At 37.8% G+C, this 25,523-nt stretch overlaps 1 protein-coding gene across 1 annotated transcript in view; it reads right to left on the bottom strand.

The window, feature by feature from the left end:
- The window catches only part of LOC124598662 (negative elongation factor B), a 136,201-nt gene extending 119,869 nt beyond the window's left edge, over positions 1-16,332 (bottom strand). Inside the window, exons 1-2 of the mRNA XM_047136017.1 lie at positions 16,053-16,332; positions 15,219-15,317 (exon numbers count right to left, since the gene is read on the bottom strand). Of these exons, the coding sequence (XP_046991973.1) occupies positions 15,219-15,317; positions 16,053-16,172 (219 nt within the window). The 5' untranslated portion in view covers positions 16,173-16,332. The remainder of the gene's footprint in view (positions 1-15,218; positions 15,318-16,052) is intronic.
- Between the last annotated feature and the right edge of the window lie 9,191 nt (positions 16,333-25,523).

Genomic DNA, 25,523 nt, shown 5'->3' with positions numbered 1-25,523 from the left:
ACTACAAAATTGAAGGTCTGATTAGGAGTCGAGCCATCGCCTCATACATGTCCATCTTACAGAGCTCAGGCGCTAAGCACTTGACCACAATGAACTCTAACGTTTGGCACCTACACACAGGTACATCAGTTACATAATCAACAAGTAAAACTTCTCTTGTGGTTAGCTCAGAATTGTCAGAGTAGTGCACCTTACTATGTGCACATTATGTTGTTTTAATGGCCTACTAAAGATGTATCAGATTTGAAGTAAATCCGTGATCCCAACACAGTAACCTCCCCTTGTCAGTACTCCAACAACACGTGTTTCTGACACATGGTTACTTTACAAAATATACTTCTTTTTGTCTCTGTCATCATCCCTACTAGCTCGGACACTGAATTTTTGAACATCCTGTATATGAACTTCTTGGAAAATATGCCCTGAAATTAATAGAATATATTTTCTAGATTACAACAATGATTAGCCTAGGCGAAGAATTACAGATTGACAATCAGCAAATTAGTCCAGACCAAGAAAGGTCTAAATCATTACTTCGTCACAGAATTCTCATAGCATGGATCAAAAGTGTTTTGATTATTCCAAAATGTGCCTCACTTTCTTAATCACAGTCTCTAGTGTTTAAACATGACAGTTGGCACACATCATGCACTACAATGTAACGAATCTATAACTATCCCTGCTAGATGCGTGATTTGCTCCCACTGAATGCAATAGAATACTAGGTAATGCAAAAGAACACTATGTGATATGTTATGACAACTTTAATAGTTTTTTTTAAGTACAGTTCAACAGCAACTAGACAATCAATTTTGATTGACCGTTAACTATCTTGAGATTTAAGAAAGAAAAAGAAATTTTTCTTTTAATTGTAGCTGTGCATAAAAGTCTCCAAAAGATTTTTAAACCATTTAAAATGTTTAAGAAATATTGAAAAATAAAATACAATTAAACGATGAACCACATTTACACTAGAAATGGTATGTGATGCATCAACCAGTATTAACCATCACAGAGTCATTAAGAAGCATAATATGTATGAATGTCCAAAACCTAACCAGAGCATTTCTGTCAGCATACAGAGTGAGAAGGAGACTGACTACTGCACAGGTCTGCTCGTTATCATTGCGGTTTGCCAACTATAATCAACAGGTGGTGCATTAGGACCACAGTTTGGATACTACTGTTGTTACCTTTGAAATGCTCCAGACATTACCTAGCACTGCTGGCACACACGTATCCATTTCCACACACATGTTGGGCACGCATGTTGAGCAGCAGCAGATTTTTCCTCATTAAGAAAGAATTCAATGACAGCATGATGTCAAAACAAATGATCAATGTCAGTCAGTAAGTAAACATAGCCTGTGATCATGTGATACTAGTTAATGATGTCATAATGTGTAAATAAGCGTAACACATTATAATAATGCAGTTATTTTCTTTACATAGTTGGAATTGCAACCACTTTCAGTATGACTCTCATACCACAAATAGCGAGATGATCCTTTAGAGAGGTAGAGCATGTGTGGAATTTAACGCCCTTATGATATTTCATTTGGTATAGTGTCCATGAGACTATATGTAATACGTCAAAAACAGTGAGTTTGTTGGCTTAGGGGATCTCCAGAACAAACTCTGGTAATGCCACAGAGCAAATGATCATGTCTTCTTGTTTAGCTATATCAAAGTGAACAATAATGTAGTTGTGATGCTCCATGAAATTCTATAAAACATGTTCTTAAAAACAGAGTCGAGATTACAATACTTACTCACTTAGCTTGCTTTTTTTAGTTCTTGCAACTTAAGTCCTCAATTATCTGCTGAATGTATTCCAATCTTTGTCTTACCCTACAGTTTTGCCCTCTACAGCTCCCTTTAGTACCATGGAAGTCATTCCCTGATGTCTTGACAGATGTCCTATCATCCTCTCCTTCCTCCTTGTCAGCATTTTCCACATATTCCTTTCCTCTACGATTCTGCACAGACCTCCTCATTCCTTACCTTATCAGTCCACCTAATTTTCAGCATTCTTCTGTAGCACCACATCTCAAATGCTGTGATTCTCTTCTGTTCCGGTTTCCCCCCAGTCTATGTTTCACTACCATGCAACGCTGTACTCCAGACGTACATTCTCAGAAATTTCTTCCTCAAATTAACACCTTTGTTTGATACTAGTAGATTCTCTTGACCAGGAATGCCCTTTTTGCCAGTGTTGGTCTGCTTTTGATGTCCTTGGTCCATCCGTTATTGTTTATTTTGCTACCTAGGTAGCAGAATACGTCAACTTCATCTACTTCGTGATCAGCAATCTTGATCTTCAGCTTCTCGCTGGTCTCATTTCTGCTACTTCTCATTACTTTCGTCTTTCTTCAATTTACTCTCAATCCACATTCTGTCCTTATTAGACTGTTCACTCCATTCACCAGATCATGTGATTCTTCTCCACTTTCACTCAAGATAGCAATGTGCATCAGCAAATCTTATCATTGATATCCATTCACCTTGAATTTTAATTCCATTCCTGAGTGTTTCCTTTATTTCCATCATCGCTTCTTCGATGTACAGACTGAACTTCCCTCTTGGCACTTGTACATATTGTATATTATCCGTCTCTCCCTATAGCTTACCCCTACGTTTTCTCAGAATTTCGAACATCTTGCACAATTTTACATTGTTGAACAGTTTTACCAGGTCGACAAATCCTACAACATGTCTCGATTTTCTTTATTCTTTATTCCATTGTCAACCACAACGTCAGAATTGACTCTCTGCAGTCATTGGAATTGTGTGGATGATATTTTTCTGAAAGTCCGAAGGTATGTCCCACACCAACATGAATAGTCATTTTGTTGCCACTTCCCCCAATGATTTTAGAAATTTTGATGGGATGTTATCTATCCCTTCTGCCTTATTTGATCTTAAGTTCCTCAGAAGCTCTTTTAAATTCTGATTCTAGTACTGGATTCCCTAGCTCCTCTAAATCAACTCGTTTCTTCCTCTATCACATCAGACAAATCTTCCCCCTCATAGAGATTTTCAATGTACTCTTTCCACCTATCTGCTCTCTCTTCTGCATTTAACAGTGGAATTCCCATTCCACTCTTAATGTTACCACCCTTACTTTAAGGTCACTGAAGGTTGTTTTGACTTTCCTGTATGCTGAATCACTCCTTCTGACAATCATTTCTTTTTCAATTTCTTCATACTTTTCATGCAGCCATTTCATCTAAGCTTCCCTGCACTTCTTATTTATTTCATTCCTCAGCATCTTGTATCTCTGTATTCCTGAATATCCCTGAATATTTTTGTACGTCCTACTTTCATCGATCATCTGAAGTATTTCTTGTGTTACCCACGGTTTCTTCGCAGTTACCTTCTTTGTACCTATGTTTTTCTTTCCACCTTTCCAACTTCTGTGATTGCTCTATTTAGAGATTTCCATTCCTCTTCAACTGTACTGCCTACTGAGCTATTCCTTATTGGTGTATCTATAGCTTCAGAGAACTTCAAGTGTATTTCATCATCCCTTAGTACTTCCATATCCCACTTTTTTGAAGATTGATTCAGCCCACTCTTCATCACTACTACATTGTGGTCTGAATCTATCCTGAGTATGCCTTACAATCCAGTATCTGATTTCAGAATCTATGCCTAACCATGATGTAATCTAACTTAAACCTTCCAGTATACTCCAGCCTTTCCCAAGTATACCTCCTCCTTTTGTGATCTTGAACAGAGTGGTCACTATTGCTAGCTGAAATTTATTACAGAACACAATTAGTCTTCCTACTCTCTCATTACTTGTCCCAAACCCATATTCTCCTGTAACCTTTTCTTCTACTCCTTCCCCTACAACTGCATTCCAGCCCCACATGACTATAACATTTTCATTTCCCTTTACATACTGTATTACCCTTTCAATAGCCTCATATACTTTCTTTATCTCTTCATGTTCAACTTGCGATGTCTGCATGTACACCTTAACTAACATTGTCAGTGTTGGTTTGCTGTTGATTCTGACAAGAACAACGCTATCAGTGAACTGTTCACAGTAACACAATCTTTGCCATACCTTCCTATTCATAACAAATCCTATTCCTGTTATACCAATTTCTGCTGTTGTCGATATTACCATATACCCATCTGACCAGAAGCCCTTGTCTTCTTTCCATTTCACTTCACTGACCCCTACTGTATCTAGATTGAGCCTTCGCATTTCCCTTTCCAGATTTTATAGCTTCCCTACCATGTTCAAGCTTCTGAAGTTCCATGCCCTGACTCATAGAACATTATCCTTTCGTTGATTATTCAATCTTTTTGTTGTTGTCACTTCCCCCTCGGCAGTCCCCTCCCAGAGATCCAAAAGGGGGACTATTCCAGAATCTTTTGCTGATCGAGATACCATCATGATACTGTTTCAATTACAGGCCACATGTCCTGTGGAGACACGTTACGTGTCTTTCATGCAGTGGTTTCCATTGCCTTCTGCAACCTCATGTTGATGATCGTTGCTGATTCTTCCACCTTTAGGGACCATTTTCCACCCATTGACAAGAGAGTGCCCTGAACCTCTGTCTACTCCTCCGCCTTCTTTGACAATGGCGTTGGCAGAATGAGGGTGACTTCTTATGCCAGAAGTCTTCGGCTGCCAAAGCTGATTATTAATCAAAATTTAAGCAGTGGTGGGTTCCGAAACCGGAACCAAGGACATTTTGATTATTAATCAAAGACGGTACCTCTAGACCATGGGTACAATTTACTCTTCTGTATACCACTACACAAAAATTAATTTTGGGCCTTTCTGAGGTATCAGGGTGCTGACTAACTTCCTAACTTCACCTTCAGTTACATACAAGAATACAGTCTACACTAAGTGCCATAAGGTCCTGCTTATCACAAATCCCAAATGGTCTCAATGCTCAGTTAGTCTGGCATATGAGCAAGATCATGGAATGCCAGTGACTCTAGGTTTGACAGGGCTGTAGGGGGAATGCATCATGAGCAGCTGTACAGGATAGTAAGTGGCAGCTGACCACACTCAAGACATAGGCTGGAAATGTGGCACGTGTAGGAAGAAGAACAAAAGATTAGGGTTTAACATCCTACTGACTACAAAGCCATTAGAAACAGGGTCAAGCTCACAGTGTGGATGGATGGAGAAGGAAATCAGACATGTCCTTTCCACACGAACCATCCCTGAATTTAGAGAACAAAAAGCTAAAACTACATTTTCAGACAAGGATTTCACTTGCTGTCCTCCAAATGAGACATCATTGTGCCTTATCACTGTGACATTTTGCCAAGTAATCTGACTCGTTTGAAATAACCCTGCTGCCTGTTTAATCCCCTTGTGGTGTACAGAGTCAATGATTTTTAAACATAATGGCCCTGCTGTGCATCTATACCTGAGCAGAAGAGAGGCTTGCAGAAAGGGAACACCACTGTTCAATCTGTTCCCCATGGTCTAAGTTTGAGACACTACAATAGACTTTTAGACCTTTACATCACTCAGATGCAGCAACCACGTACGCCTTTAGTCCGAAGTGAGACCAAAAAACGTCAACAAGTTTTAAAAGTTAGAACTGTGAACTTCATTTTGAGTACAGCTGAGTTAAAAATGCAACAGGAACAACTAAAATTGACAGATACACATTTCTTCAACAGAAAATTAAAATCACCTTCCCTAATCATTTACCCATCAACTATATCTGACAAGCAATTATTGCTGATGCATGAGCAGAATATAGCAAAGTTGTCCCAACAATGAACGTAACTCAGGATTCATAACTGAGATGTAGTACTAATGATTGCTTAGCAAATATGGTCACTGATCCCTGAAGGATACCTCTCTCTTATTTGAATCTCCCTGGCAGAGAATAACTGACTTGATATCTAAAAAAAGATTGATGTCCCCAGGTATCGCATATATGGATTTGTTAAAAGACTTTATGCCTTCTCCTTACCAAAAATTTCCCTATAAAATATTATCTACACAGAAATATTCCAGAATAAAATTTTCACTTAGCAGCAGTGTGTGCACTGATATGAAACTTACTGGCAGGTTAAAACTAGGGCCAGACCAAAACTCGAACTTGGGACCTTCGCCTTTTGTGTGCAAGTGTTCTACCAACTGAGCTTTGATTTGGAAGGTAGGAGATAAGGTACTGGCAGAAGTAAAGCCATGTGGACAGGGTGTGAATCATGCTTCAGTCGGTAGAGCACTTGCCTGCAAAAGGCAAAGATCCCGAGTCTTGATCTGGCAGTAAGTTTCATAGGAAAGATTGCCATATTGTGACTTCCAGGCATAGTTTGGAGACATTTCTGCTACAGCAAAATAGTTACTGTTGATCTAACACTTTACAGACCCCCTCCATTCAGTTTTCCATACATTTGTAAATCCACTTGAACAATTTATTGAGTTCAGAAATATTTTCATCATTTCATCTCACTCTCTTTCATTCTTCCTCAGGTCTTTGGTCTCGCAATCCTAAAGGCTGTGAGGTTCTCAGCAGATGACCATCACATAGTTGCATGCTTGTCCTCAATTACAGAGTGACACTGATCATTTCACTAAATGACATGCTGCCTCTGACGTCGTCCTCAGGAATTCTGAAGCTCAGTGGCATAGTGGAATCACACATGTAATGTATCCAGTCAGTTATGGACATTGTCATGGAGTTCAAAGACAGCCAGTGTCCAGTTTGCTCTCATAACCATTAGTTGTGGTAGCTTTCTTATAGGAACTACATTATCAATGAGATGAATTTACAAGGGGAAGGATGTGGTCACTTGAGAGGAAGTCATCAGCCACTCGCACTGGGCAGAAAATGCAAGCGCAGCAGAGCATACTGCAAAGCAAATGGCTCTGAATGGTCCTCAATGCTGAGTTGCATATTACCACCTGTGCTTAGAAGCCACAGCACTTCTGATATGATCTTGTTCTCAGCCTCTCGAACAGGTCACTGCAGATACCTATAGCACATTATGTCAGATCTCCTACAAGGTGGAATGCTTGAAGGAGTTGTGAGAGAAAGTCAGAGGGGGCTTCTCTATACTGAGTTATTGTGGAAAGTTAAAAAAAGTTAAAAAAGTTACACAAAGAAATGTTACACGGAATGTGGATTTTTGCAGTAACTGTTAAAACAGCCATAATCAGAAGAACAGGGAAGGGGTGGTACATGCCATTCACATAGATGACCACTCCATCTTTACTCCTGTAACCACTGAGGTCATCCCTTTGGTTGTGCCTATATCCCGTGAGCACAGGGGTGGCAGTTGTTTTAAAACTTGCCTCCTGTAGACACAGGTACATTGCTTAAGTCTTCCCTGTACCAATAGTTTCAATTCCTCTGTATGTGTTCTGGATCTATTCTCATTCCACTGTAGCATAGGGGCCATTTACTACTTAGATTTTTGCCTCCCTTTTCCCCTACTCGAGTTGAAGAATCTAAATAAGAAAGGGAAGGAGTGAGAGGACTTGAAGGTTCACTCAAACAGATTTCAATATGCATTATTGATTCATCATTATCTGATGAAGCAGGTAACTTTGACCTGATTGTTTTGATAATTTTCCTGTCATATTTGTTATAAATTTTCTCCCCCCCCCCTTTTGACAGTGCTTCCTTTGGCTAAGGTGTACTTTTCTTTGACTGTGTTGCAACTTTAAATACTGACTGATCGATAACTTTGCTTCACTAGCTGTATTTCATAAGCATTTGTTTGCACTTTTTTTTTTCATTTCTTTTATGGTGACCAGAGAATACATTGCACATGTACGGGTCTCAGCATGTGGTATGCATTTAGTCACCTTCAGCTCGTGACTCTTCTCTTACAACTGTAAGACAGGGTATTGCCTTCATCACAGTATTTGTTTAACCAAGCAGTTCAAACAGAAGTCAGAATCAGTGCATTTGTTCCTTCAGTGTGAATGGCCATTCTGGATTTCCCCATAAGGTGCTTGACTGTTATAAGATGGTGTGGCCAAATTTTTTACATTAAAATCTCATTGAATTTGAAGTGCATGGTTTTACTTTGAGTCCAATACAACCAGTTTTTATATACTGTGGCAAAACTGGCAAGTCTTTTTTTCCTAAAAGTATCATTCACCTGCCATCTTACCTCACATACTCCAGAGAATACTTTGTCTACTTATTCTTACTAAATCTCTACTGTGTCTACTTAATTACAATACACATTAAGACTCATCTGCTGTAATGAAGAGTGAAGTTCAGTTCCACAATAATGTATTCCTCTAGTTGCACACACAGTATTTCAGGATGTCAATAGCTCCTTCTGACGTGTCACTGTTTCAACCAGTGATGATCTGTTGTGCAGTCTCTTAACTGATTTCAGTGACCCTGTTAAGCGTTTTTGGTAAGTGGAAGGCTAAAACCTGCTCGAAAGTTCATTCTTTGTGTTTGATGACTTTGAACATATTTTGATATGCTGGAGGTGTCATGTTACAGCAAGTAGTTTCCAATTTGTGTGGTCCATGACCTGAGAGGCTACTCACCCAATTCTCTTTGCTCAATGTATGATTTTATTGCTGAAAACAATCCATCAAAAATATTATTAGAGGTCCCTCCCCCTCCCCACCCTCAAAAAGTTTCAAGAGGATGCTATCTTGTTCCCATGAGCAGTTAGGAAAATGGGAAATGTGAGTCTGTCCAGACAGAGTCTCCTCAGTTATAACAAGCCTAATACAACTACACTATCTGATCAAAAGTATCCAGACACCACTGTGTAGTGCAGAATTCAGCACTAGACATCACCAGAGGCAGACCCATCATTTTAGAAGGATGCAGTGAGTACTGTGTTGTCAATAGAGAAGCAATAACAGCAGAATGGGTGTCAGGAGAGCTCAGATACTTCGAACATGGACTAACCATTGGATGAGTAACAAATTCATGAGGAACATTTCAACCATTCAAAGCTGTCTGAATTGGCTGTTGGTGACGTGGCTGCGAAGTAGAAATTTACATACCCCACTGAAAGTGTCCCCAGCAGAGATCAAGTTGCCATAAAGGAAAGGGGTGTACTAATACATGTCTGTACTCTCTTGATCAGATAGCATACGCTGCACCAGCTGCCCCAAAGGGTTGCTCACTAATGACTGTTTCCCCTTAACAGCCATTGGCACACCTTGGGCTTCTAAGATCACTGCATTTAACTGAAGATGTTCATTCTCAGTGATATGTAAAATTCAACTATCTTGTCATTTGATGTCTGTTGGAGCATTCCCACAAATTATAGTTATAACAGGACTAGCAATGTAAACTAGTTTTCAGCTTTGGGATCCTGGGTTTGGCAGGGCTGGGCACTCACTAAGGACTGACCACCACTTAACTGCACCCCGGATATACACAGAACTTATAATATGTTATGGACACAGTGAGTATTACTCTTCTAGAATGACCTTCCTTGGTTTAGTATCCATATTTGAAAGCAGAGAGACCTGCACAGCAGATTCAAATGTAACTGAATACTGCCTAACAAAAGCAAAACAAGGCTAAGCAGGGTGGTTGCAAGAAAGTTCAATGACCTCACCAACTGACTTGTCGAAAATTTGAAAACTTTTTGGTACAATGTAAACTTAGTCATTTATTCGTATGCCCACTGATCATAGTGGCACCAAAATGGAATACAATAAAATGAAGATGGAATAAACACATTCTGCCTTCATATGTCATGTTCTAGTACAAAAATATGTTTTGGCGTCAAAACAATCCCCTCTGGAAAGCCTGTTTGAATATCATATAGTCACAGGTATGGAAATGGTAAATGTGGATGGATATAAGCTTTCAGCACATGTAAGTAGAGACACTATGTGGAGAGGAGAAGTTGCCATATATGTTAATATCTGTCAGTGTGAAAAATTTGGAAACTAAAACATTTTGCGTAGAGCAACATATAGAAGAGTGTGCATGTGAGTTTAAACTAAATAATGGCACTTTTATAATTGTAGCTATGTATAGGTACCCATTAGGGAATTTTCAAGTTCTACTTTTGAAAAAACTTGGATTCTTTGCTGTGCTGTGCTGTGTTGTGCTGTCTGTCACACAGAGGAAAGCAAATTATTGTCTGTGAGGATTTCAATGTAGATTTTCTGAAAGAGTCCAATAGAAAGCTTGAACTTGAAGTATTACTTAGTTCTTTCAATCTGACATCAGTTATCGATTTTCCTACTCGGGTGGTACAGGAAAGCAGCACACTGATAGACAATGTTTTCATAAAACAAGATAAATTTAATCAAATAAAAAATTTTCCTGTTAAGAATGGTCTGTCTGATCACGACACATAGCTAATTACAGTATATGATATAGCTCCATACAGTAACGCACAACAGTCCTCCCAAATAGTGCGTTCAATTAACGATTTACCAACTCAAAATTTTAGGGAAAGCTTGCAACAGTTAGACTGTGATGAGGTGTACAGGGAACATGACGCTAATTTAAAATTTAACCTATTTCATGATACCTTTGTGAGTATATTTGAAAATAGTTTCCCTAAGAAAGTATTGAAATATAACTGTAAGAAACCACGCAAAAAGCCATGGATTACTAAAAGGATAAAAATATCTTGTAAACAGAAAAGGGAAATGTATCTTATAGCTAGGAGGAGTAATGATCCCGAAACAGTGAAACATTATAAAAACTACTGCACTGTATTACGAAAACTTATTAAAAAGTTCAGAAGTATGTGCAATTCGGAATATTGTTAAAAGGGAAACAGGGCAACCGAGAGCACAGGAAGACTGTATTTCTATCAAATGCAATAAAAAGTTTGTTAAGAAGAAGTCAGAAATAGAAAACACTTTTAATAATAATTTTTTAAGTGTTGTAGAGAAAATAAGATCCTGCTATTCATTGGAAAATGCAAGACAGCATATGGATGAGGCAGTACCTATGCAATTTGATAAAATTGAAATTCAGCCCACATCTCCTACTGAAATTAGGAAAATAATAAATTCACTCAAAAGTAAAAGCTCACATGGAATTGATGGCACTTCCAACAGAGTACTAAAAGCTTGCTCCCAACTAATAAGTAGGATTCTCAGCCACATATGTAGTAGCTCACTGAAACAGGTCATTTTTCCAGACAGACTGAAATACACCATTGTTAAAGCATTGCATAAAAAAAGGAGACAGATGTGATGCTAACAACTACTGCCCAGTCTCACTTCTGACAGCTTTATCCAAAATTCTTGAAAAAGTACTGTATTCAAGAATAGCATCACATATTTGTAAAACAAAGGCTTTTGATTGTGTGAAAAAACCAGCAGAGTCCTCTAACTGGGGAGGTATCAAGAATGATGTCCCACAGGATTCAGTCTTGGGTCCCTTATTATTCTTAACATACATTAACGACTTGTCACTCTATAATCATGAAGATGCAAAGCTAGTTCCTTTTGCCAATGATACAAGTATAGTAATCACACCCAACAAGCAAGAATCAGCTGAGGAAATTGCAAATAATGTCTTTCAGAAAATTATTAAGTGGTTCTCTGCAAATGGACTCTCACTAAATTCTGAGAAAACACAGTTTATACAATTCTGTACAGTAAGTGGCATAACACCATTGACAAATATAGACTATGAACAGAAGTCTGTTGCTAAGGCACAATACTCAAAATTTCTGGGTGTGTGCATTGATGAGAAATTGAATTGGAAGAAACACGTTGATGATCTGCTGGAACGGTTAGGTTCAGCTACTTATGCTATAAGGGTTATTGCAAATTTTTGTGATAAACATATCAGTAAACTAGCCTACTATGCCTATTTTCATTCACTGCTTTCATATGGCATCATATTTTCAGGCAATTTGTCATTAAAGAAGAAAGTATTCATTGCACAAAAGTGTGCAATCAGAATAATAGCTGGATCCCACACAAGATCACCTTACAGACATTTATTTAAGGAATTCGGGATATTCACAGTACCTACGCGATACATATATTCACTTATGAAATTTGTCATTAATAACCCATCTCAATTCAAAATAACAGCGAAGTGCTTAGCTACAACACAAGAAAGGATGATCTTCACTATTCTGGATTAAATCTCAGTTTGGTACAGAAAGGGGTGGATTATGCTGCCACAAAAATCTTTGCTCATTTGCCAAATAGTATTGAAAGTCTGACAGATAGCCAACCAATATTTAAAAGCAAATATAAAAAGTTCTAAATGACAACTCCTTCTACTCAGTAGATGAATTCTTAGACATGAAGTAGTAACTGTAAAAAGAATTAATTATTTTGTGTAAAGAAAACTTATTTTAAAGTGACACATTCCACATCATTACGAAATGTCGTATTCATGATCTATGGAACAACGATTAATGCATGTATGTATGTATGTAACTAAGAATGATTCTGCAAGCATCAATTGTGTGACTTTTCAACTTATCTATTCATTCACAAGCTTCAGATGGTTTCAGACACCAGGGCCATAGCTGATGCCATGTTTCTTTGGCTTCTGTAAAGTTTTTGGAAGAATTCAGCACAGTTCCTAGTAAACAAAATCAGTTATTATCGAATGTTAGAACAGGTATGTGAATCAGCTGAAGACTTACCAAGTAACAGAACCCATTTAACATTGTTCTTGAAGTGGAGATATTATCAAAAGCAAAAGTGGTGGTATCCTTTACAGCTCAAAGAAATGTGATAGACCTCTACTGTTCACAATATATACAAACAACCTAGCCCACATTGTTTTCAGCACACTAAGCCTATTTCCAGATAGTGGAGTTATATACTGGGAGGTTTGCATTGTCGGAAACATTAAGAAATTCAGGGAGACTTTAAGCTGATCAACATTTATTGCAAAGACTGGCAGCTGAACTTCAGTGTGATTAAATATAAGGAAACATATGAAAATGGACAAAAAAAATCTACTATTGTTTGACTACAATATCATTGTTCTTAGTTGGAATCACCACATAAATCTGGCTATGGTGAAGGCGGATGACAAGTTGAGATTTATCAGATGAATTATAAGGAAGTAGGCCTATAACTCATTCATGAAGGAAATCACTTGTTAAAGCTTCATTCATGACCACTTTCTGAATACTGTATATCAGCACTGACTATTTTTCTTCCTCTGCTATAAATGTAAACAGAACAGGAAGGGGGAGGGAAACATGATCCCAATACACTACCCACACATCTACCTTCTGCCACACACTGAACAAAAGCTGGAGGAGTACAAATGAAAATATACAATAAATCCATGATCTGCAAGGTCCAAACTGATTACAATTTACAGAAAAAAGAGCATTATAGCAGAAAGAATTGGGGAAGACATTGAGTTGTAGACAGGCACAATGAAAAGACTGCTATAAATTTAAGCTTTCAGACAAAAGGGCTTCTCCCAAAGCAGAACACACACATACATTATCACACTCCCAACTCACACAAGTGACTATTGTCTATGGCCACTGGGGCAAACTCCGGTCTGAGTGGCCAGAGACAATGGTCATACATTTGTGACTTGTGCCTGAGAGAATGTCTCCCCCCCTACGTTGGAAGAAGCCCTTTTGGTGAAAACCTTAAATGTGTGGCAGTTTTTTCATTGTGCCTGCCTGTGAATCAATGTCTCCTTTATGTGGTGAATAGCAATATATCATTTTCATAATTGTTGTTATTGCATCCTGGACTTTCAATAGATTGAAAAAATTACAAAAGTGACATTTGAATAACGACTGTATCACTGCTTATAATATCACTACTTAGTAAACATTTTTGGGGGTCAACCAAAAGTTATGATTCCACCCATCTGCTTAACCTGTGACATAACTGCGTCGTGTGTCTTCATGATAATGCGAGTTGTGTTTGCAGATGGTGTGATGTAGTATTTTGTGGCACTCTCTTGTGTTCGATGTTTATGTTTCAAAGATGTTTGTTAGGTATCTTAACAAGACAGTTAACATTGTTAGCTGAGTGTTTAATGTTGTCATTGGAAGAGTACACCATAGTTTGCTAGTGTTTTTCTTTTTTGTTGGTAGTTAATAGGAAAGCAAAATTTACAACAGGTCATGGCTTGTCGCAATGGACAGATATATGCTGTCTATGATCAAATTCCTAGAGTTAATTTGGTCTGATTATGAATGACATTTATTGTCTTTTAGAGAGAGAGAGAGAGAGAGAGAGAGAGAGAGAGAGAGGAAGGAGGCGGGGGGGAGGGGTGTTGCACAGCTTAAATTTGCATGTCAGTGGCTGTTGTTTGTAATTATTTTTATGTGGATTTAATCAAACAATGGAAACACCAGGTAAGAATATAAGACACTCACATTTAGCTTTCGGCCTTTGTCAGTAAAGAGAGCGCGAGCGTGTGAGGTGTACTTGCTTTTTGTGTGTGTGTTGTGTGTGTGTGTGTGTGTGTGTGTGTGTGTGTGTGTGTGCGCGTGCTAACAAAGGCTGTCACCAAAAGCTATATGTGAGTGTATTTTAGTCGTGTCTGTCTGCAATTTGACTTTTCACAAATTTCTGGTTTTTTTCATGTTAGTGTTTGGTAATTGTGTTGGATGGTAGATATCATGGATATTGGCTTATCATTGTCAGTTACGATACATTTTTGAGTGAATTTTGGTTTGTAGTAATGTAGATTTCATTGTAGACAGATAGCATAAGCGAAGATGTGAACAACAGATCTGACGATTTGAGTGTGATGTTTTTTGGTACTCCAGCTTTGTTTTACCTGCCATATAGATCAAGTCCAATTTGTGATATCAGTTTCTGGAGCTGTGTGTGGGTTCATACAATCAATGACACTGTATGAGCTACATAGGTCATGTGAAATTTGAAGTACCAGGTGTAGGTTATTGGTATTGACAGCTTCACTTGAGCAAAATTTATGATGCCAATGATTTTCATTTTTGCATGTTTTGGTTGTGTTGAATGTTGAGAATTTTGTGTGTTTAATTTGTGGATTAATATTTGTTTTTGGAAAATGTCCTTATTTTTATTGTCGTATATTTAGTCTGACTCCATCCAAAAAGCCTCTGCTTTCCAAGGTTGTCCTGTTAGCTTAATTTTACTGCTGGAGTTAAATATTTTGCAAGTTAAATGTTTATTCATGGGTGTAATGAGTGATGTTGTGATCCCATACTGTATATGCTTGAAATAGGGGTGACTACTGCCACGATGACATCAGACGTTAAAGCAGACAGGTGGAATCACAACTAACCATATGTCACTTCTCTGTCTTTAAATAACATACCTCTAAAACAGATTGATGAAAATCCAATCTTCTCATGCCATGCAAATCCAATAAGGGTAATATTGGACGTAGCGATGGCAGCAAAATTCCATTCTCCAGCTGAAAAGCAAGAAATATGTGATGTAAAGTATACAACAAAAGAAACCAATATATAAGACTGTTAAAAATCAGTATTTATGTCTCTCATGACATCCTCCACAGTATTTCAGCCTAATAGTAATACTACCACATATCATGGAAACAGAATATGAATGTTTGAAGTAAAATTGTCATGCTGTGCCCAATCTTTCAACAGTTACTTCACGATATTTATAAACAAATAAACTTTCCAATCTTTGTATACCTTGTATAACTGGTGTGCTGCATAACTGAAAACTATAAGATGTCAATATAAACGCAAAGGAAAAACTTTTCTTCTAAACCGAATTTTGGGACCCATACTGCTTTACTGATTTGTAAGTATGTGAATATGTGCACTTTTCTTGTTGTAGTTCTAACATACAAAGATGTCTGAATGTGACAAGGATAACTTACGCCCATCTTAGTGTAACAAATTATAAACATTTCGTTTCTTTATATGTACTTTACAGATAAATATCAAAGCGCATTAATGTGCGAATTAAGTGCTACCTGCAGTGCTACAAACGATTACCACTGTCAATAACATTACTACGGTGGCGTACCACCGAAGAACGTTGGTCAAAAAGTGGTACCAGAGAGGCACAAGACAATGTAATCCCAATTCCATTAATTGCCATATATCAATGCATGTGTTTAATGGTTCCCACCAGCATATGATAATACCAAACAACACTTCGCTACACAGAGGATTACCTGGAATTCCTCTATTGCTTTTAATGGGTCGGTACAACTTGTAAGGGCGTCCCGCAAGAAACTCTGGCCTGGAACACCAACATCTTCCAAGCCCGTTCCTGGCAATTTAGAGGCGGTCATTTTACCAAAGTTACTTCTTGCTTTATCACTTAAGTGTTGAATACAGACATGATTAAATTGTTTCTTCACTAATTATATGTACACAAACGCCATACAATTCAAATGGGCTACACCATTGCCTTGTTTACAAAACAATCAGAGATGCTGGTGTTGTTTTGGTCATGAGCAGAGTCTGGTTTGATGCAGCTCTCCGTGTCAGACTATCCTGTGTAAGCGTCTTCATCTCCGAATAACTACTGCAACCTACATCCTTCTGAATATGCTTAGTGTGTTCATCTCTTGGTGTCCCTCTAAGATTTTTACCCCCACGCTTCCCTCAAATTCTAAATTGGTGATCCCTTGATGCCTCAGAACTTGTCCTACCAACGGATCCCTACTTCTAGTCAAGTTGTGCCACAAATTCCACTTCTTCCAAGTTCTATTCGGCGCCTCCTCATTAGTTACGTGATCTACTCGCGTAATCTGTAACATTTTTCTAGACTCTTATAACTGCCATCTGGTCTCTGTACAAATTGTAAATAGCCTTTTGCTCCCTGTATTTTACCCCTGCCACCTACAGAGTTCTTCTTGTATAAACCAGTTCACTTCCGTACACGTCTATACTCCATATAAATACTTTTCTCGAAATGACTTCCTGACGTTTAAATCTACACTCGATCTTAACAAATTTCTCTTCTTCAGAAAAGCTTTCCTTGCCGCAGCCAGTCTACATTTTATTTCCCTCCTACTTCGACACTCATCAGTTATTTTGCTTCCCACTTAGCAAAACTCAGTTATTACTTTAAGTGTCTCATTTCATAATCTAATTCTCTCAGCACCATCTGATTTAATTCGACTACATTCCATTATCCTTGTTTTGCTTTTGTTGATATTCATCCTATATCCTCCTTTCAAGACATTGTACATTCCGTTCAACTGTTTTTCCAGGTCCTTTGCTGTCTGTGACAGAATTACAATGTCGTCGGCAACCCACAAAGTTTTTATTTCTTCTCCATGGATTTTAATTCCTACTCAAAATTTTTCTTCTGTTTCCTTTACTGCTTGCTCAGTGTACAGATTGAATAACATCAGAGATAGGCTACAACCCTGCCTTTCATCGTTTCATGCCCCTAGACTCTTATAACTGCCATCCGCTTTCTGTTCAAACTACAAATAGCCTTTCGCTCCCTGTATTTTACCCCTGCCACCATCAGAATTTAAAAGAGAGTATTCCAGACAACATTGTCAAAAGATTTCTCTAAGAATGCTAGAAACGTAGGTTTTCCTTTCCATAACCTATCTTCTATGATACGTCGTAGGGTCAGTACAGCCTTGCGTGTTGCAACATTTCTACAGAATCCAAACTGATCTTCCCCGATGTCGGCTTCTACCAAATTTTCATTCGTTTGTAAAGAATTCATGTTAGTATTTTGCAACAGTGACTTATTAAAGTGATAGTTCGGTAATTTTCACACCTGTGAGCACCTGCGTTCTTTGGGGTTGGAATTATTGTATTCTTCTTGAAGTATTCATCTACATCCCCTTCCATTTCTATAATATGGCTCTCAAGTACATTGTCCTTGTCTAGACTCTCTGTATACTCCTTCCACCTTTCTGCTTTCCCTTCTTTGCTTAGGATGAGTTTTCCATCTGAGCGCTTGATATTCATACAGGTGGTTCTCTTTTCTCGAAAGGCCTCTTTAATTTTCCTGTAGGCAGTATCTATCTTACGCCTAGTGATACATGATTCTACATCCTTACATTGGCAATGGCGTGGAGAAGCAGTCTTGCTTTGTGGTCTGATCCACATCCATTTGTCGTCACTAGAAGTACACTGAAGGGACGCTTGATGGCTATGTCCAAGTGGCACTGCTGTTTTTATTAATTTGAAGTCAACCGATGTGCCTACAAATGTTGTTTTATATAGCTGAGGTGAAGTTACATCCAACTCTGTAAACAGTTTCTCAGAAAAACTTTTACTTTTCAAGTAAAAAATTAAAAACCTCTGTTATGGCATTTGTAAGTGCTCTCAGCTATGCAGAATTTCTCATTATATTCTTAAGAAAAGATTTGGCAAAAAAAGATTTTCTCTAACCTTATAATCACACATCACAGTTTGGTAATGACCTGGTTTTCTTTTAGTTATTGTCTACAGTTATCAAGATACTTGCTAAATAAATAAACTACCAGGCGTAGTTTGAAAAGTTTACAGTTAAGAATGTAGTCACTGGCCAGTTTATGTTTTGTGGCTTTTGTTTGCTGTGCACGAAATATAGCTACTGTCACATATCGAAACTGTATTTCTCTTTCCAGTACCGAGTAAATAAATGATATTTTGACGTTTGGCTATGACGAACTACGACGCGAAATACTCGACGTTATGGCTGCAAACTACGTGGATTAGTGGCTCATGTTTCTTTTTTGTATGTGTTTTATGAAGGCACATTCGAAGTTAATATTGTATTAAGAGTTATTTTCATTTTAAAGCTAGAGGTAAACAAATGCATATCCGGTGAGAGAGTTAGTTGTGTACTGCATATGTAAATTTTTCTTATCTACACTAACAATTTCACTCACGAAACCGTCAATAACTATTTCCGTTCAACTACTGTCGAAGAAATAGCGTATGACCCAATGAGCAATGCATGAGGAACCAGAATATTGCTAATGATATAACTAAAGCATTCTGTGTGTGTATGCTTTCTGCTTACATATTTGCTTAACTATTTTATGCTTACATACTTGGGCTATCTTGATTCCGGCAGTGTATGTGAGGTAAAACGCTATTTTGCGTATTTTTGTAACAGTTATTACTTATGTTATCTTTCAAAAAATAGCACTGTCTTTTTTATTTTCGTGCATTAATGTCTGACTGCATAGCCAAGTGCGAGCACTGTATTTCAGCATGTTCGGTCAAAGAGCTGGTGGCCCTCAGGATTTAAAAAAATAGTAAAGAAATCAACGATCAGCTTGAAAGGATGTCAGGTAACGTCCGCCCAGGCCACATGCAACGAACAATACCAAACCAAATGAACAGAAGTAAAAAGAAAAAAAAAGGTGGTAACGTTTCTGCCTACCATGCAGCGAGCCTAGGTTCGATCACCGACCGGATTGGAGATTTTCTCCGCTTGTGGACTGGGTGTTGTGTTGTACTCATCATAATCTCATCTCCACCTACACGCAAGTCACCCAGTGTGGCGTCACTTGCGATAACACTTGCAACCCGGCAGCTGAACTTCCCCAAAAGGGGCCTCCTGGCCAACAATGCCACACGATCATTTCTTTTCCTGCATTAGCAACTTTGGATCCGAGCAGTTACAACGTTATGCTGATGAAACACTCTGAAATACAAAATTTATTTTGATAAAATACAACAGCAGACGTCAAAATCCACAACGTTTACTGCAATACAAATCTGCAGAAACAGCAACAGAAGACACAGAAAAATTTAACACTGTTCCTATTGCAATCACACTAAACATATACAGTCAGCATTATATTTTCTGTCTTGAATCAACGGGTTTTGACAGACAGGCGTGCAATCATACTATTCACTTGTAATTGCTCACAGGAATTCCGTTATTCAGCTGTAGTATACTGTCATGTATCAAGTAAGGCGTTCTTGTTGGAACTTTTTACTGGAAAAATTTCATCGCAGATGATAGGGAAAACTGTAAGTTTATCTAGCGGCAGATTTCATTTCCGAGCACCTCTCAGCTTCTTTTTAATGCTTTGACAAATCCATGGTTGCTGTGTAAATGACTTTTCCATCCCCTTAGTGTACCAGTGTTATCAGATGAAATGTTTGGCCAGAAACGACCCTTTGTACAACCTTTGATCTAGTGTGCTACGGTCCCTGAAATCCTTTGGGTCCATCTTGCACAAAAGGAATCTGTTGTCCTTGCTCATGACTGGAATCGAGTTTTCTTGGTGAAAAAATATTTTGTTCCTCTCTATAAGGGCGAAATCTCTATCACTATACCCTGTAACGAGGAATTTCTGGTCTACAGCAGTGAAATATTTACAGATGAGCAGATTTTAGAAAAGTATCATATTATTTTGAACACTTCTCACAAAATCACAATGTTTAGTCTTACATCCAAATGAAAATCTCATGAAAAATGGGAATGTGGAGCAAATTATTCCAGTTTCATTGCTTTTCTGTGAATAATGTCCTTCACTTTGTTTAACGCAATATGGAAACACTGTTGAGACACTCTGCCAAACGTCTTCAATCATATAGCATGTGCCCCGTCTTCTTAGGTGAACAACATTTGTTGTTGTTGATGTTGTCGTTGTGGGCTTCAGTCCAAAGATTGATTTAAAACTTCGATGCTTTGTTGTGCAATCTGTCAGACAGGGGGAAGCAAATTATCATTTGTGTGGATTTCAATGTTGATTCCCTGAAAGAGTGTAATAGGAAGAATGACCTTGTAGTATTACTCAGTTCTTTCAATTTGAGCTCCGTCATTGATTTTCCTACTCGGATAACAAAGAACAGCAGTACATTGATAGATAACTTTTTTATAGACCAAGATAAGTTTAAGGACATAAATGCTTATCCTGTTGAGAATGGTCTTTCAGATCATGGCGCACAGCTAGTTACAGTACATGACATAGCTCCATGCAGTATATCAAATCAGACTTTCAAAGCAGTGCGTTCAATTAACAACATAAATATTGCAAACTTTAGGGAAAGCCTACAGCACCTAGACTGGGATGAAGAGTATAAGGAACCCGATGCAAACTTGAAATATAACTTATTTCACGATACATTTTTAAGGGTATTTGAAAATTGTTTTCCCAAGAAAATAGTTAAACATAATTCCAAGAAAACGTATAAAAAGCCTTGGCTAACTAAAGGAATAAGAATATCTTGCAACCGTAAAAGAGAACTGTATCTAACAGCAAGAGGGAAACTGACCCCGAAATTGTTCAATATTATAAAAACTATTGTGCAGTACTAAGAAAAGTTATTAAAAAGTCCAGAAGCATGTGTATCATGTGTGAGATCAGTAACTCTGATAATAAAATTAAAGCAATTTGGAATATTATTGAAGGGGAAACAGGGCAACCAAGAGCACAGGAAGACTTTAGTGCCATAAAACTGAATGACAAGTGTACTAACAAACAATCAGAAATTGAAAATATTTTCAATAATCATTTTTTAAATGTTGTGGAGAAAATAGGATCTAGATCTTCACTAGAACAGGCAAGGCTACTAGTAGAAGAGGCCATACCTGTGCAGTTTGAAACAACTGTAATTCCACCAACCTCTGCCTCTGAAATCAGTAAAATAATAAACTCACTGAAAAGTAAAAGCTCTTACGTAATTGATGGCATTTCCGGCAAGGTACTTAAAGCTTGTTCCCCACAGATAAGTAAGATTCTCATCCATGTATGTAATAGCTCTTTGGAGCAAGGTGTTTTCCCCGATAGACTGAAAGAGGCCATTGTAAAACCATTGCATAAAAAGGGGGATATGTCGGATGTCAACAACTACCGCCCAATCTCTCTTCTGACAGCTGTATCAAAAATTTTTGAGAAAGTAATGCATTCAAGAGTAGCCTCCCTTATTTGTAAAAATAAAGTACTAACAAAATGTCAGTTTGCGTTTCAGAAAGGCTTTACGACAGAAAATGCTATATACGCTTTCACTGATCAGTTATTAAATGCTCTGAATAACCGGACATCACCCATTGGTATTTTTTGTGATCTCTCAAAGGCCTTTGATTGTGTGAATCATGGAATTCTTTTAGATAAGCTAAATCATTATGGTTTGAGGGGGGCAGTGCACAAATGGTTTAATTCATACTTTCCTGGAAGAATGCAGAAAGTTGAAATAAGTGGGTCATGTAATGTTTAAACAACATCTGATTCCTCAAACTGGGGGGCTATCAAGTACGGGGTCCCACAGGGTTCGGTCTTAGGTCCTTTACTGTTCTTGATACACATTAATGACTTACCATTCCACATTGATGAAGATGCAAAGTTAGTGCTTTTTGCTATTGATACAAGTATAATAATAACATCTAAAAACCAAGAACTAAGTGATGTAATTGTAAATGATGTTTTTCACAAAATTATTAAGTGGTTCTCAGCAAACGGACTCTCTTAAATTTTTGATAAAACACAGTATATACAGTTCTGTACAGTAAATGGCACGACTCCAGTAATAAATATAGACTTTGAACAGAAGTCTGTAGCTAAGGTAGAATTTTCAAAATTTTTAGGTGTGTCCATTGATGAGAGACTAAACTGGAAGCAACACATTGATGGTCTGCTGAAACGTCTGAGTTCAGCCACGTATGCTATTAGGGTTATTGCAAATTTTGGTGATAAGAGTCTCAGAAAATTAGCTTACTATGCCTACTTTCGTATGGCATCATATTCTGGGGTAATTCATCGTTGGGTAGAAAAGTATTCATTGCTCAACAATGTGTAATCAGAATAATTGCTGGAGCCCACCCACGGTCATCCTGCAGACATCTATTTAAGGATCTAGGGATCCTTACAGTAAACTCACAGTATATATATTCACTTATGAAATTTGTTGTTAATAATCCAACCCAGTTCAAAAGTAATGGCAGTGTGCATAGCTATAACACCAGGAGAAAGGATGATCTTCACTATGCAGGGTTAGATCTGACTCTGGCACAGTAAGGGGTAAATTATGCTGTCACAAAAGTCTTTGGTCACCTACCAAACAGCATCAAAAGCCTGACAGATAGCCAACTAACATTTAAAAATAAATTAAAAGAATTTCTAGATGACAACTCCTTCTACTCATTGGCTGAATTTTTAGATATAAATTAAGGGGGAAAAAACTTAAACATTAGTGTCACGCAATATTTTGTGTAATGTAATATCTTGTACAGACATATTTTATTAACCTGACACATTCCACATCATTACGAAGTGTCATATTCATGATCTATGGAACAAGTATTAATCTAATCTAATGCAGCTGTCCAAGCTACTCTAGCCTGAACAAGACTATTCATCTCTGAGTAACTACTGGAACATACATCCCTCTGAATCTGGTTACTGCATAAATCTCTTGGTCTCTCTCTACCATAACAAATCTCTCTTCCTTGGAAATGCTTTTCTTATTATTGACAGTCTGCATTTTATATCATCTCTACTTCGGCCATCGTCAGTTATTTTTCTGCCCAAATAAGAAAACTTATTTATTACTTTAAGTGTCTCGTTTCTTAATTTAATTTTATTAGTTTCATCTAATTTAATTTGACTACATTCCATTACTCTTGTTTTGCTTTAGTTGATGCTCACCTCATATCATCTTCTCAAGTCCCTGTCCTTTCCGTTCAACTGCTCTTGCAGTCCTTTGCTGTCTCTGACAGAATTACAAAGCCATCAGCAAACTTCAAAGCTTTCCTCTCTTCTTCCTGGACTTAAATTCCTACTCCAGTGTTTGCTTTTGTTTCCTTTACTCCTTGCACAATGAGCGAATTGAATAACATAGGGGATAGGCTACAAACCTGTCTCACTCCCCTCTCCACCACTGCTTTCTTGCCCCTCGTATCTTATAACTGCTGTCTGGTTTCTGTATAAGTTGTAAATAGCCTTTTGCTCCGTGTATTTTATCCCTGCTACCCTCAGAACTGCAAAGAGCTTATTCCAGTCAACATTGTCAAACGTTTTCTCTCAGTCAATAAACAGAATTGCCTAGCATATTCCCACGTTTCACCAGAATCCAATCTGATGTTCCCAAAGGGTGGCTTCTACCAATTTTTCCATTCTTCTGTGAAGAAATTGTGTTAGTATTTTGGAACCATTAAGCTAATATTTCGGTGATGTTCACAACTGTAAGCACTAGCTTTCTTTGAAATTGGAATTATTATATTCTTTTTGAAGTCTGAGGGTATTTCGCCTGTTTTATAGATCTTGCTCACCAGATGGAACAGTTCTGTCATGGCTGGTTCTCCCAAGGCTATCAGTAGTATTAATGGAATGTCTTCTGTTCTGAGGCCCTTATTTTGACTTATGTCTTTCATTGCTCTCTCAAATTCTACTCACAGTATCATATCTAATATCTCATTTTCATCTGCATCAATTTCCCTCTCTATAATATTGCCTTCAAGGTTATCTCCATTGTATATACGCTCTATATATGCTTCTAGCTTTCAGTTTTCTCTTCTTTGCTTAGGACTGGTTTTTCCATATGAGCTGTTGATATTCATATAGCCACTTCTCTTGTCCCCAAAGGCGTCCTTAATTTTCCTGTGGGCAGTATCTATCTTTCCCCTAGAGCAATATGTTTCTAAATCCTTACATTTGACCTCTAGCCATTCCTGCTCAGCCATTTTGCACTTCCTGTCAATCTCATTTTTTAAACGTTTGTATCCCCTTCCACTTACTTCATTTTTTATATTTCGTCCTTTCATCAGTTAAATGCAATACATCTTGTGTTATCGAAGGATTTCTACTAGGCTTTCTCTTTTTCCCTATTTGATCCTGTGCTGCTTTCATTATTTCATCTCTTAAAGCTATCCATTTGTCTTCTACTACATTCCTTTCCACTGTTCTAGTCAATCATACCCTAATTCTCCCTCTGAAACTCTCTATAATCTCTGGTTCTTTCAGTTTATCCAGGTCCCACCTCCATAATTTCCTACTGTTTTGCAATTTCTTCAGTTTTAATCTACGGTTCACAGCCAATAAATTGTGGTCAGAGATCACATCTGTCTCTGAAAATGTCTTAAAATTTCAAATCTTGTTCCAAAATCTCTGTCTTACCACTGCATAATCAAACTGAAATCTTCTGGGGTCTCCAGCTGTCTTGTGTCTTCCATATATACAGTCTTCTTTCATGATTGTTAAACCAACTATTAGCGATGATTAGATTATGCTCTGTGCAGAATTTCTAGCAGATGGCTTCCTCCGTCATTACTTTGCCCCATTCCATATTCACCTACTATTTTTACTTCTCTTATTTTTGCTACTGTCTATTTCCTGTCCCCAATCACAATTAAATTTTCGTTTCCCTTAACTATCTGAATAATTTCTTTTATATTATCATACATTTCCCCAATCTCTTCGTCATCTGCGGAGCTAGTTGGCATATAAACTTGTACTACTGTGGTGGGTGTGGGCTTTGTGTCTATCTTGGCTACAGTAGTGCATTCACTATGCTGTTGATAGAAGCTTACCCACAGTCCTATTCCCTTACTCATTGTTAAACCTATACCTGCATTACGCTTATTTTATTTTGTGTTTATAACCCTGTACTCACCTGACCAGAAGTCCTGTTGCTTCTGCCACCAAACTTCACTAATTCCCACTATATCTAAATTTAATGTATTCTCAAAATAACATGGCTGACTGCTGTTTGCAACACCTAATTCATTC

This window comes from Schistocerca americana, chromosome 1, assembly GCF_021461395.2.
Source record: "Schistocerca americana isolate TAMUIC-IGC-003095 chromosome 1, iqSchAmer2.1, whole genome shotgun sequence".
Taxonomy (NCBI): Eukaryota; Metazoa; Arthropoda; class Insecta; order Orthoptera; family Acrididae; genus Schistocerca; species Schistocerca americana.
The sequence above is the reverse complement of the archived record's forward strand: the minus strand, read 5'-3'. Positions and strand labels throughout refer to the sequence as shown.